The 14796-nt window shown below is 33.9% G+C and overlaps 1 protein-coding gene and 1 long non-coding RNA gene across 12 annotated transcripts; one reads left to right on the plus strand and one right to left on the minus strand.

Moving 5' to 3' along the window:
- Positions 1–2294: 2294 nt before the first annotated feature.
- Positions 2295–8231, minus strand: LOC137748995 (diacylglycerol O-acyltransferase 2D-like). Its single transcript, XM_068489175.2, has 9 exons — positions 8012–8231; positions 6464–6538; positions 6246–6331; positions 5358–5464; positions 5094–5249; positions 4858–4944; positions 4433–4530; positions 4026–4113; positions 2295–2512 (listed from the first exon to the last, which is right to left on the minus strand). Exons 1-9 carry the CDS (start codon positions 8188–8190, stop codon positions 2411–2413), a joined length of 978 nt encoding a protein of 325 aa, XP_068345276.2. The 5' UTR covers positions 8191–8231; the 3' UTR covers positions 2295–2410.
- A 957-nt stretch (positions 8232–9188) lies between these two features.
- On the plus strand, positions 9189–13851 carry LOC148698758 (uncharacterized). Of its 11 annotated transcripts, none has more exons than XR_015957787.1 (9): positions 9258–10145; positions 10255–10286; positions 10379–10441; positions 10823–10898; positions 11776–11837; positions 12018–12090; positions 12847–12951; positions 13300–13383; positions 13580–13851. It is a non-coding gene; the product is annotated as an uncharacterized LOC148698758 (long non-coding RNA). The 11 variants fall into 11 exon arrangements; XR_015957795.1 differs by having other exon boundaries at positions 9259–10145; positions 12059–12090; XR_015957788.1 differs by lacking the exon at positions 12018–12090 and adding an exon at positions 12367–12452 and having other exon boundaries at positions 9259–10145.
- The last annotated feature ends 945 nt before the right edge of the window (positions 13852–14796 follow it).

Genomic DNA, 14796 nt, shown 5'->3' on the forward strand with positions numbered 1-14796 from the left:
TTGGTGGAATGATCTCATTCACAAGAATCACAACAGTCCCAGCGAGGTTAGTGAGTACTATTTTTTCCCCCGTTTTTTTTTTTGTGGATTTTTAATTAATAAACAAATAAATAATTACTGGACGGTGCCCTACTGTGAGTCGCCGACTCCGCTCACATGGTATTCACGTTCCTTCAGAATCAATTTTCCAATTAAATTTTTTTATTTGTTTGTATCATTAATTATATATCAAATATTTTAGAGTAATTGACTAACACGATCAGACATCAAACGATAAAAATTATCGATTAATGTTTTGTTTGGAAGTGTTTTTTTTTTTTTTAATGACAGAAAACACTTTTATTAAAAGTGCTTCTGAAACCGATCCTTATTAAAAAATACAACTGAATTCTGATAAAAAAAAAAACACTTAAATGCTTATTGCAAGAAGTATACAACAGATGATTCTTGCAGAAATCACTTCAAGTGCTTTGGAACCTAAAAATAATTTGACACCTTCGCTCTCATCGTCATGTCTGGGGTTCTGCAGATAATTTGATACCTTGCAGGGTGCTGGGATTGGCCGCAGAGGAATTATGTCTGCCCTCGTCACGTAATATGGTGGAATTATGAATGTTGGCTTCATGGAGTGTGACAGCAGGAATTACATGAGGAGTTGTAAGCAAGGGACCCTTGGAGGCGACACTCAGTTGATCTTGGATTACTTGAAGGACAGGCAAGCTAAGGTCTGTGCCTTGTGAGCATTCCAACTTTGAAGCAGAGCTTCATAGAATGCAGAACGGCGAGAGGGTGGCTATAGCTAATACAGCTGGAAGAGAAGAAGGGTTTCATCTTGGAAGTCCATCAAACAATACCTTCGGTGATCGTGAACGGGGGTTCGAAACTCTATCCACTGTCAGTTTCCTTGTAACCGCTCAAATACCTTAATGATAATATTAGGGCTTCGTTGTCTTTTGAAGTAGGTGCAGAGGGATAGTTGGCAAGAGATCATGAGTACTGGAGACATGGAAGATTCGTGCACATGCTTATCTTGTGGGATAAATCTGTTTGTTCTCATTTTTTTTTCGATTATTTGACTTCTGGTGTATAGTTTTGCGGATGTTGAGTAGGCGATGGTTAATTTGCGTTCCATTTGGACTTTGCAGGATGACGAGGACCAGAAAATGGAGAACTAGAGCTTAACTTGAGCATGCACGACGGAAATGTGAATTGTATAGAGCTAGTTTGCTTTCGGTTTTGAAAGATATTGAAGAGCAAAAATTAATTGAAGTTCTATCATAAAATCAATTGACAATATGAAGAGTAATCCAGCTTACTTATAAGCTCATGCAAGGTTCCTCCTCCCATCAATGTGAGACTCATTGTCAACATGTCTCCTCACGTGTGGTGAATTTTTAAGCTTAACATGTGAACAATAGAATGGGATGACGTGGAGACGTGTGGCTGTTTAGTTTCACACATTTGACAATCTGCTATGATACTATGAAGAAAGTTAAGGTTGTATCATAAAACCAATTGGCAATATAGAGAGTAGCCTAGTTTACCTATAAGCTCATGCAAAATTCATCTTCTCATCAATGTGGTACTCATTCTCAACATATAATTTGTGGCACCAAAATATTATATGCATGAACATATGATAAATAAAACTTTTGTCCATTATATTATAGCCAGTGAACTGGTTATACGATTTGACAAATGGGGAAGAGATCCTCTCCGGATCTCTTCCACCAAATCCACACAATCATTAAATTCGGGCTCTTGAAATTTGATCTAACGGCTATTATAACTTTTAAAGGGACCTCCTGTTTGTAGCTGTTAGGTCAAATTTCAAGAATCTGGATTAATTGATTGTGTAGATTTAGTGAAAGAGATCCAGATATGATCTCTTTCCATATTTTAGAATCGCATAATAATTTTGTGTAGGCAATCAAGTGGGGACTAATGAGAGAAACAATTAATTGAAAAATGAAATAGTCTTTATTACTGTGTATAATCACTAATTTTATTGAGAACGCATGAATAAATTTAGAGAGCGCTTTAGTCACACACATGATTATGCCACTTTTTGTTGTCTAGATGAAACCGTCATCTAAAAGTACTTTTAGAATAATTAAAAACACTTTTAGAAAAGAAGAAAAATTGAATTTCAAAGCACTTGAAGTGATTCCTGAAAAAAAACATTCAAGCGCTTTTTTAGGATTCATTTGAATTTTATTAAAGATTGATTCCAAAAATATTTTCACAAAAAAAATGTTTTTAGTCTTTTAAAAGTACTTACAAATGAGCCTATATACCAAAGGCAACTTTTCAACCATTATTTTCACAATCTAACTTCATAGTTAATACAACAAGTTAACACTAACTTTCCCAGAAAATGAATAGGGAAAACAAAAAAAATAGTGTCTGATCAAATAATTTTTAACTGAAGGTTGGCGTGACCAACCCGTTCCTTGTGCCTTTCGAAAAGATCCTGCAATGCTGCAACAAACTGACCGTGCACTTCGTTCACCTGGAAAAGAAAAAAGTATGAACTCAGAAATCCAGCAGCACCGATATTAAGCTACAAAGTTGTGAAAATATATAACTCCGTGAAGCTGCAGCACCCAGTCAACACCAGATAAAACTTTTTTATTTCCGGTACATTTAAAACTTCACTTGCATGTATTTCGCTATGAAACTAAATCTATATTTGTAGGTTTTGAAAACATTAATAGCTTTCTACTTAGGAGAGACCTCTCCGGTAAACAAGCTTTATAAATATGTAAAACCACATGCTACTGCTCTGTAGAAGATAAGAGATGTGAATCCAGATGTGAATCGAATGGAGGTTCAATTGCACAAACAAAACCAACGAGGATATCCGAGGTAGCGTAGAAGTGGTCGCAATTAAAGATAGGGTAAAGTACAAAAAATTACCTTAACTATTGGGGTCACAACAGTTTCATACCTCATCTTTTAAAATTGACAATGTCATACCACATCTTACGAATTTGTGACAATGTCATACCTCCGTCAATTTTTCTGTTAGTTTTTCTGTTAAGTGCTGACGTGGCAAGAGTCTGGGACCACTTTGTATTAAAAAATTATTAAAAACTAAATTTTTTTTAATATTTTTTTAATATTAAAATAATAAATAAAAGTAAATTTTAAAATTAAAAAAAAAAAGAAATAAAAAAACCTAACCGAAGAAGAAGAAGAAGGAGGAAGAAGAGGAGGAGGAAAAAAATATGGAAACTGCAACCCAGAAAAAAAAAAAAAAAAACCAGAAGAAGGAAGAAGGAGGAGAAGAAGAAGAAGGAGAAGAAGAAGGAGAGGGGAAAGGGGATGCCGCACCTCTAGGAAATTTTTTTGTTATGTTTTTTTATTCTTAATTTTTTTAATATTTAATTATTTTTTAATTCAGCTGGATTAGTGAGTGGTCCCTGTCTCTTGCCACGTCAGCACTTAACAGAAAAATTGACAGAGGTATGACATTGTCACAAATTCGTAGGATGCGGTATGACATTGTTAATTTTAAAAGATGAGGTATGAAACTGTCGTAACCCAAATAGTTGAGGTAGTTTTTTGTACTTTACTCTTAAAGATAATATGAGAGAAAATTGGTTAAGATGGTTTGGACACAGAAACGGAAAACCTACAGATGCTCCTGTTAGAAGATGCGACTATGAGACGGAGGCCAGAGCAAAAATGGTGGAGGAGGACCTAGAAAGACTTGGAAAAAGACTTTAAGAAAATATATGGAATACTCGGAGCTTACAGAAGACATGGTGCAAAACCAAGTGCGGTGACGTTCTAGGATTCATATAACCGACTTCACTTAGTGGGATAAAGATTTGTTGTTGTTGTTTATGTATTAAAAACATTCATTCAAGAATGATGCGCATAGAAGATGAAGTCCAGGGCAGCAGAAAGAGTGCAATAAAGTAATATGAATACGGTCCAAGCACCGGTTCTCCATGATTGAATGTTCACAGGGGACTAAACACATCCGATATGCTCAGTTGTTCGGGTGCAATTCATACCTCTTCCATGGTGGGTTGCGGAGTTTTCTTGAGATCGATTGGTTTTCCGACCACCACGTGCATTGGATGACTGTAGGGTACAGGAGTTCTGCAGCGGAGAAGCATGATATAAACCATTAACAGTTGAAACCGTAGTGCTGCTCATTTTCAATCCTCATCAATGTACAAATATACATAACGAGTCAACAGAGTAGGTCGAACGCAAAATTTGAATTAAAAAAAAAATTCCTTGCTTGGTTAGTAAAAGTAAATAATGCTTTAATAGTAGTATAATTTCTTCTCAATCTAACGGGAACGTTTTTCAGCGGAATAGTTTTTCCTTTCAGTTTCTGCAGACATACTTTCCAAAGCTAATTGCAAAGATAAAAGTTCTACTCATGAAGAGTACGATAACTCAGAATGCATACCCAAATATTCCCCAGAAGAAAACTGGGGGGAACTTGAGAGCTCTAGCAATCTTCCAAACTAAATCCCGACTTGGCCTCCACCATTTGTATACATTTGACTGCAACATGGACGGATCGTAAGAAAAGAAATGGAAATTATCATTGCATTGCTAGATGATATACATGCATGAGAGAAAAAAGAAAAGTACAATCAACAACTAAAGATATAATAAACGTAACGGCCCTTTTAATAATCCCGAAATTAGATGCGTGAAACCACACAAAAATTGCAACAAACTAATCTTAAAAGCAAGAAAACTATTGAAATCAATACAGGTTTGGACCAGAAAAGCCAGTAATTAACAGATTCAAAACAGATATTATGCAACTGGCTAACTTTGTAGATGACTTAATGGGTGCAAAAACTAGATAGAAAATGGTGATACCTGACCAAAGCAGAAAACTGGAACCAGGGGATGGCCCATCTCCATGGCTATGCAAACAAATCCTCTTCTCGACTTAAGGTATGTTACCTACAAAGCAAGCAACCGATTAGCAATTAGAAACGGAATTACAATTGAGAAAACAGACACCAGCTGATTGTCAGATTAGTGCATATAGCAACAGATGACTTGATGAAAAGGTACAGCAAGAGCACATGAAAGATTTTGTAGATGTAAACCTCAGTGCCAGGCTCCATGTAAAATGTCTCCCGCACTCCACCAGGCACAATGATGCAACTATAACCGGCGGATAAGTGGGAGATAAAATTACTCCTTGTGGCCGGTGAAAAACCCAACCATGTCCATATATGTCTCATGAATGGTGTGTAGAACACCTAAACATAATTCCCGCACAAATTATAGCTAAAAATTTGTAAGAAAGAAGGTCGAGACATGATATAAAAAGAAGAAAGGATTGTGCCAACGAAGCAAAGAAATTTTACCGCGCTACTCGCAAGGGTCTTGATTTTGGTGAGAGGCAAGAACCCGGTAAGGTCAGCAAGTGCGACAACACCAATTGCTAAAACCGAATGTGGTTCATAACCAAAGACTGCATGAACCACAGAGAGCCAAATGCCACTCATATTATTAATTCATCAAAGCTTCTAATGGGATAAAAATACATTGGGGAAACATGCACAAATTTGACGAGTCACAATTAGACCTAGCAGTCGTGTCGTGTCGTGTTTTCCGTGTTTATATTGTTTTCGTGTCATATCCGATATATTAACGGGTCGTGTGGTGTAATACTCGTTAAAATAACGAGTAATATGATCCGATACGAATTCAACCCGTTAATATTAATGGGTACTATGACCTTACCTGCGACCTGAAAGAAAATATATTTTAAACTCACAATCTTTTACTCGAAAGAAAATATATTTTAAACTCACAATCTTTTACTCAAAAATCGAACTGGAAGGACACTAAACCGTGGTTTATATCCATTTAGTGTAATTCGGTTATATTTCTGATTAAAAGTTTGTAACCAGTTTTACTTTTATATCCCTACTAATTAATATAATATTCATTGTCAACCAAAACTTTATGAAATTACTAGTTTAACTCTCTAATTAAAACAGAATATGAATAAGAAATATAGGGCAAAAATGTAATTTCACATAATCAAATTTTGTTGTTTTTTTTTTTCAAAACCTATCATAACATATATCTAATTAAAAAAAATTAAAAAAAAATCTTCCCACCCCCACAATCTCTATCAGTCTCTTCCTCTCTCCTTCTATTTCAAAAACAAAATTAAAAAATTTTCTCACACACTTTGTGTGTGCACATATACATATGCTAGTATCAACGATGAAAATAGAAGATACCATAAGAGCGATTAGGATCAAAGGCAGTGATATCCTCTGCGTGCAGCGTCACGGGAAAATAAGCACAGGCATGCTTACATATGTACCTGAAAATCCAATTCAAACCAAAACAAGTTACTTGTGTACTTGTCAGTTCCGCTTTGTGAACAACCGTCCTATCTTAACTAATCCGTTACGATAAACCGAAATATAAGCTCTAAAAAGGGTACAACTTTTACCTGGAAAGTGATCTTCCTATTTTGCTCTTATCATCAATTGGGATGATCACAAACAACACAAGCAACCCAAATGCACTGAAAATTTCAAAAATATCAGCAAATAAATTAATAACTTAGAGGAAAAATTAGTATCTAATCCCTATTTTTTTTTTTTTTTAATATCCAGTCCTTAGTTATTAATGTTGATGAGACCTTATTGGTTTTTAGATTTTGATCAAAATTCCTAACATTAATATATTAATGAATTTAAATGTCAGTTACATAATTTTTTAAAATAAAAATTAGTAATGGATTTAGGGTTTTTATACTCACACCCTTATTAAACTTTTAAATGATTTTGAATTCAAAACATTTTCAAAAGGGGTGTGCTATCCACACACCCCATTTTACTTCTCACACACTCCTTGATAATTTTTGTCCGTTGATCTTCTTCAATTCATCCAATCTGACGGCTGAAAATTAAAAAGGTGTATGAAAAGTAAAATGGGGTGTGTGGATATCACACCCCTTTCAAAAAAAAAAAAAAAAAATTAGAATAAGTTTGTACCCATTAGTTTTTCATAAAAAGATTTTCAATTTTTAAATCTATGTACCCATTCGTATAAATTTTCAATTTTTTGTAATCTTAAATGTACCCATTCTTAAATATACTAATTTATTATATGTAAAATGTAACATATTTTAGTATAAATGTACCCATTTTTTTTATATAAAATCCATGCGATTTTTTTCTAACCCATTTTTTAAACTTATATGGGTACATTTATTTGACAATGTATCCATGTCAAATTTAATGGAAGAAATGTAATTAAGCTTAATATCTTCTTCTTCTTCTTCTTTTATTTTATTTTATTTTATTTTTTTGTGCTTTTGAAAAATGCTCCATATTTTGGTTTAATATATATAGGAAATTGTTATTAGTACTTCAAAAATTTCATTCTACACTCCAAATTTTCTATATTAAGAAAGAAAAATACACTTATAAGCAGTGTAGAATGAGAATTTTGAAGTATCAATAACACTTCTCTATATATATATATATAATATTAAAGAATATAATTTATCCTTTAATATATCTCATAAATTATAGATTTTATTTGAATTCTCATTTGTATAAACAACATAGTTTAACGAGCACAAGGTGGTTCAATGGTGTGGAATGAATTCTGGGCTCATATTCTATACGATATGTTATGGGTTCATGACGTTGGTGAATTATACGATGATGGTCATGATAAGGCTGAAATGTCTCTGTGAGTCTAGCTAATCCTCTTAAAAAAGCAACAACAAATTTGAATTTTTAATTCAAAAGAACATTGGTAGCTAGATATCTTGTCCAATGTCTTTAGATTGCATAAACAAGAGGTGTGATATCCATACACCTCATTTTATTTCTCACATATATTTTTAATTTTTAACCGTCGGATCAAATGAATTAGAGAAGATCAACGGACAGAAATTATTAGGGTATGTGATAAGTACACGCACCCCAAAAAACAAACTAGAAAATAAAAAAGGATTTGTGAAGTAACGAAGGATGAACACTACAGAAGGGCCTTGGAAAATGGAAGGAAGAATATTGTGAAAAGAACCAGAGCCACGTTGAAATGGATTGTACCCAGCCAAATACCCAGAGCCACAAACGAGTGCAGAGCATTGGACCCGAATATTTCCCTGCCTTTGAAAACCGCAATTTTCTGAGACTCTTCCTCCTTCATCTCCACCATTTCTGCTTCTGCAACTTCTTCTTCTTGTCCTTCGGAGCAAGTTAATAAATAAAGAATGAACCTTGGGTGGGTTGGAGAAGATGTGGTCAGTCTTTAGTAGCATTGGTGTCACCGTCGCAGCTGCCTTCTCTCTCTGTTGTGCGAATAATTACATCACTTCCTGTCGGTACAATATTAAATTTTGAAGGACGGTCCGTGAAATGTCAATGTTAGCAACATATGAAGAAAGACGTTGGCAATATCAATGGTGTTAAGTGGTACGCCTATCGGTTTGAATTACAGAGAACTTGAATGAAAAGTTGGATTTAGACTGAAATGGATTTTTATCTTTAATCACAAAGTTATTATTGCGAGTTTATTAACTACATAACTAACATTGACATTTTACAACACCACAATTTTTTTTTTTTAAGGGGATCACTTGGTGGTTCACCGTGGTAGTCTCATCTTTTTGGAGATCTAGAAAGTTTACAGAGGCATTTCAACATTCTTCTAACTATTATCTTGTAATTCAACAATGTCAATAATCAAACTCAGAAATACATACCTGAAATTCATCTTCAATTACTAAACCATTATGAGATAGTTCACAAAGACAATTTGTCCAATCTAGCCCTTCTACTAAACATGACGCACATACATTTGACCAATCTCATTCACAACTGGTCCCAACGAGACTAATTATCTATTCTAAAACTAGGGAGCAATTGACTGTTCATTGGGCTACAGTCAATTGTTTGCCCCTTGATTTCACGCTATTTACAAAAAAACCATGAAAATTGGGCTGGGTTTGAAGGATATTATTTGAACTGATAAGGGTGATTTTGTCCGGACGGTTTAGGACGAATTACCCCTTCATTTCACCATATTTGCAAGAAACCCATTATATGTGGACTAGGTTGGAAGGGCAATTTTGTCCTCTCGGTTTTGAGTGAATTAAGGGGTTGCCGTGTAAGGCTTGCACTTGCTGTCCATTGATGGTTTCGGGGAAATTAGGCTCTCACAGAGAGCGGAAGAAACGGAGAGACAGAGAGACAGACAGAGAAAGAAAGAGAGAGACAAAGACAGAGAGAGAGAGATGCCGAGGGGAAGACAGAGCAGGGAGAGGTATGAATGATGGATTTCAGAGGTGGGAAAGTGGGTTTTATCTTCTCGGTTTTGAGTGAATTCGAGGGTTGTTGTGTGCAGTTTCGTTTGCTGTCCTTCAAGGAGGGTTTCGGGGGGATGGACTCTGACAGAGAGCGGAAGAAAGAGAGAGAGAGAGAGAGAGAGAGAGAGAGAGAGATGACGATGGAAAGGGAGCGAAGGGGAAAGGTATGAGTCATGGATTTCAGAAGTGGGGATAGGGGTTATCCGGATCTACCGCTGCATGCCTGGATTTCGAAAGCTAAGTGCTTTTAAAATTTTTTTTTTTCCTACCAGCTTAGATCTGGCTTTTTGTTGTGGATTATTTTCGAATTTTTTAGTGTGTTAGGTCAGATTTTGGGGGAATCATCAGAGATATTTATTTCCCTTATTAGTTTTCTTTTCTCTCATTTTGCACATTGATCTCTCTGTCTGCCTGTTTGTTCTCTGTCTTAAGGTCCGTAATTTTTTTTTTTTTTTTTTTGGGGTTTTTTGTATGGCTTTTTTTTTTTTTCTTTTTGTTTTCCAGGTTATAGATCTAATGCTCTTTTGTATACCAATCTTGGTTTAGTTTTCTTTTCTCTCATTTTGCACATTCATCTCTCTGTTTGCGTGTTTGTTAAGCTTATTTTCTCTAATTTTTGGCTATGCGACAACAAATTTCTGAAGCAGAAGAATCAAGGAACCTTGCGTTAGAATTTAATCCTAATTTTTTTCTCTTTGCAGGACAAAAAACTACCGGGAAGGAGGAGACTGCCAGGAATGTAAAACCCAGACAGGAGAAGACAAGCAATGGCGGAAGAACCAAGGATGTAGATCTTTGATAAAAGGTATAAATCCTTTTCGTTTCTGGTAGTTTACCCTCGCCTAAAAATGTGAAATTTAATATGGTGTTGATGAGTGTGTGGCTGTGCGATGCGGTTTGATTTTTGGTTTCAGGAAAAGTCATCAATGCGATCTAAGGTTTTTTGGTGAGTTTTCTGCTTTGCTGATTGTATGTTGTTTGATTCTTTTTTCGTGCTTTGGGTCTGCCTTTCTGATCTGCTTTCATATTTGGTTTCAGCAAAAGAAGTTGTTTGAATTTTGGCCTTTCTGTCTGCAACCTGGCAAGCTGTTTGCGATCAAGGTATTTAACTTTTCTTTTTTTTTTTTGGTGCTGGTTCTTTCTCCGGTGATGGTTTGTTTGATTGGTAAAAAAATGAAATAAATAAATTATGAGATTTACTGAATTATGCTTCATTTAATTAAATCTTTGGTTTTGTTGGGTTGTCATTGTTTGACCTGTTCTAAACTTATGTCTTGGGTTGTCAATTTTTTTCGGTTGTCATTTTTTCCTTTTATTTTCTGCTGGAAGCACTATTATATTCATGCTAATTTTGATGAAAAGGAAATGTGTTTAATTGAAGGGTTAAATATGTATGAAGCAGGACATAGTATGCTATAATACATTTTTCCTTTTATTCTTTGTTTCTTCGTTATCGATTTCATAGGATTTGGGTTTGGGCAGATCAATCCTGCAAACCGCTTCAATAACATGTCTTGGAACTCAATTGGCCACTATCAGCGCAGCCTCCATATTCTTGGTAATACACCAGAAGCAATCATCTCATGGCTTGAAAAGGATGGAAAGACGAATCCAGGGCAATCACATAGCATTAACTCATCAGACATAATTTGGAAATGCTTTGTCTTATTTATTTATTTGATTAACAATTCAAACTTATCTTTGTATTTATTAGTTTCTTGATTTCCTTGACAATTCATGCATATCTTTTTTGTGTTTCTTTTTTTTTTTCTGAGTGTTTAATTTTATTTGAATTTCTTAATTTGTTCAAAGGATGCTTTGGTTAGTAGCCATCTTATTTAATGATTTTTTTTTTCTTTTGGTTTTTGAGCACCAATGGTATTGGTGAATGGTGAAGAGGTTTGTATGGGTTCATGTATCTTAAACATGTAGTGAGAAGTGAGGGTTTTGCTTTAGTATTTTAGATAATTTGAGGAACATGTAGATACTAAGATTTGTGGTTGCTTTCTTAAACCATGATAAAGCAGTCCATGTAATTTTAATATAGATATAATTTTTTATCTAATGCATGAGTATGTGAAATGTTAATACGATAATATATTGGGCAACACTATGTGATTTAAAATGCGAAGAGAGACAATGAACCATGTTTGATATTTTATTTGTGTTGGTTGTTTTAAATTTGAGCTTTTTTGAGTTGGATTCATGTGTTTTGTTTAAGATATCATTTTTGGTTTATGAATGGTTTGCCAGTGTGAAAGTTTGCATATTTTTTATGGTTGGATTCATGGGTTTTCTTAAGCTTAGAAGTTCTTAGTTTTAATCAAGAAATTTAATCTGGGTTTCATTTATTTGTGAAACTAGCACTTTTTTGTGAAGATTTTCAGTAAATGATTGCTTATTTGGCTTTAAATTTGATCTCTTTAAATTTCCAGGTTGTTCTAGACTTTGTCAACAGTGCAGAGTTGTCTTCGGCAGAGCTCGATAGCAACTCTAGGTCTGTCTGAATTGCCAGTAGATATGATTTTTCTTTAATTTATTCATCTTCTTTCAAATTTATGTGCAAATATTTTTGAAGCCCAAGTGATTCAAAGTTCAAATTTATTTGTAAAGTATAAGTGTGGGTGTGGACACCCAATATAACTTTTACATGGTGTTGCTATCTGGTATTTGATAGAATTATATTGGGGACTGTCTAAATTTTGGTTTTAGCTGCAGATGAAGCGAAATAAAAAGGTTATAAATTAGAGGTATAATTTAATTATTATATTTGATGCTTCATTTGATTAAATGAATACAGTAGGAACATTGATTTGACGTATGTGCTTTCGTATGGAAAACTGAATTTTTTGTGTTTATAAGTGCGTGTATACTCAATATTTATTTTAATTACAATGGAATTGACTGAAAATTATGGAGAATTAGTGTAAGTTTACACACTTGAAGAAATAGAATGAAAATGTAAGTAAAGAAAAATTAGAATGTAATACATAATATCTTTGTGTGTGTGTGTGTGTGTGTGTAAGGGATTGATGACTAAATGTGCTACGTTAAGAGATTGCTTATTTCGTTAGTTAAGAGCAGCAGTTGATAGAAGCATAACCAAACCCAGGTAAGAGTCACATTTTGGTTGCCTTCGTATCCTTATTTTTTGTATTTTTCACTTAGCTCTATGTTGTTAACTGCAAATTTTGGTATTTTGTTCCCTTTAGTTTTATCTGCTAATTATTGTTCTACAAATTGTATTCTTCAGTTAAATAATGATTAACTAGAATGTTCTAAAAAAATAAAAATAAAAAATAAAAATAAAATAAAATCAAGCATTGCAGTGTTCGGGATGATAATTTATATCCAATATGATCATTAGCCAGTCGAGAACCTAATTTGGGAATTGGGTTTTAAAGTTTTAATAGTTTTGTTGTGTGTAAATTTCTTGCTTTGCCTACCAAGAATCTAATAACAAAAGGCTTAGTTATTTTCCCCAAATGGTTTTCAATTTGTTGTAGGTAAACAAGAGCTACTGGACCATTATGCACAGGGGAATGGAAGGAAAGTAAAAATTCAAGCTTTTAATACAAATTGGAAATTGAGCGGCACTAAACAAACAATAGGTAAAACTAACCACTACTTTCTTTCCATTTAAATATAAATCAATTGATTAAGTCTGTGTTTTAAAATGAAGTTTCAATTGTTTTCAAATTCTAACAACGATCTCCTACACGTTAAGATAATCTATTTAGAGTTTTGATCCACTTTTGATTACGCAGAATTTCAATTTTTTTCCATATAAAGTTTCCATTTTTCTTTAGAGTAAGAGAAGAAGCTTTAATTTGGGTTTACAATTTTTCCCTTTGTAGATTTTCAAAGTAGGACCAAGCTTTCAAAAGGCACTTCAGGTTCTGGAATTTTTTTATTTTTTTTTTAATTTTTTTTTTTATGTTATGCTTTTGTTATATTAGGTTCTAAACTGCGCAACACAATTTTTCCCTTTGTCTAATCTACTCCAAAGACAGGCTGAGCAAAAGGAGGAAAGGTTTAAGCAGGTATGTGTACCGTGTGGTTTCATCAATACTTTCTCAGAATGTGCCTTCATTGTTGGTTTCTGTACTATTTTTCTATCTAAAAATTTGAAATAAATATGATCTTTTCACTATCGCTTCTCCTTCCAAGTTTTTTCCACATAAAATAAAACAACAAATAAATATTTTGTTTCCCTTTTTCTACTTTATTCTTTTGCAGCAAAACAAGCATGATTTTGTTGGTACTGCTTATTTAGTGAAGCAACGGTTTTATATTGTGAACTGTTTTGCGTGTTTATCACTTTATTCTTTTTGATTTTGGTTTCCTAAATGAAGTTTGACATGTATGGAATATGACAATTTACAACCATAAACTTCATTTCGCCCATGGACACCTATTTTGTTCCTTATTGTTGATAGAGTTGTAAATAAATTTGCACATGTATGTAAATAGTATTGTCTACTGTATATACGTATATAATTTTTTTAGAACTTCTATACGTGTTATACAAGTTTCATTCCCGCAGCAACGCGCGGGCATCCTTGCTAGTAAGTCCTATTCTGGAAAGGTCAATTTTTCCTTTTTTATGCTCTCTTTTCTTTTGTGTATCATTAATTATAGGCTAAATTTTTTTCATAGTCATGTGGTGAGCTGCTACTTTTAAATCAATATGTGTTGAAACTATTAATTTTTACCTTGTGGTGAAGTTCGCTATCAATGATAGTCCAAATCGAAATTTCTCCCATAATCTCATCCAAATATAGCGATAAAAAGGTTATTCCATTCTTTTATCGTTTCTTTCTTTGACAGTTTAATTTTTTATTATAAAAAAATAGAGAAAAAAGAAGAAATCTCTCCCCATTCTCAGCCTTATATGCCACACCGACCCACAACTTTACCCCCTCTCTCTTACATAACCCCAACCTCATTACCCCAAACCATCACCGCCCACCACCATTAATCAAACCAAATTCAATGTTTGCATAATAATTGATTATTCTAATCTAGATACGGTGAGGTACTTTGTGATTTTTCCAATCTTGGGTTTGGATTTTTGATCCTCTTTGTGGAGCTAAAAATAATTCCAAAAATTCTATAGACGACACGTGGACTTTTGCTCAAGAAGGACAAGATTGCACTCATCAAATGGGTAGGCTCCTTAGATACTCTCATGAGTAGTTCACACCCCTGAAGGTCCTTGCAGTTGAATGTGATTGCCCACAGCTCACATGTCATTGACAAGGAAAAGTTAAAGCATTAAAGATAATGATTAATTACACAAATCCTATCTTTAATACATTCTCAATTGAAGATTGACTCCATTCAAGTAAGTAATCCATATTTAAATCAATTATGGATAATTACTTCATTATCTCAAGATATTATTTCTTATTTAATATCTTGAAAATATTCCTCTATAAAACCTTGGCAAATAG

Source organism: Pyrus communis, chromosome 2 (genome assembly GCF_041283825.1).
Source record: "Pyrus communis isolate YQ-2024b chromosome 2, ASM4128382v1, whole genome shotgun sequence".
NCBI classification, from domain to species: Eukaryota; Viridiplantae; Streptophyta; class Magnoliopsida; order Rosales; family Rosaceae; genus Pyrus; species Pyrus communis.

Excerpts from the sequence above, each read along its gene's own strand:
- LOC137748995 (XM_068489175.2), bottom strand. The coding sequence starts at position 8,190 with ATGGTGGAGATGAAGGAGGAAGAGTCTCAGAAAATTGCGGTTTTCAAA. Across the intron at positions 6,332-6,463 it reads ATAGGAAGATCACTTTCCAG|GTACATATGTAAGCATGCCT; the intron begins GTAAAAGTTGTA and ends TTGGATTTTCAG. Across the intron at positions 4,531-4,857 it reads CAGTTTTCTGCTTTGGTCAG|TCAAATGTATACAAATGGTG; the intron begins GTATCACCATTT and ends TCCATGTTGCAG.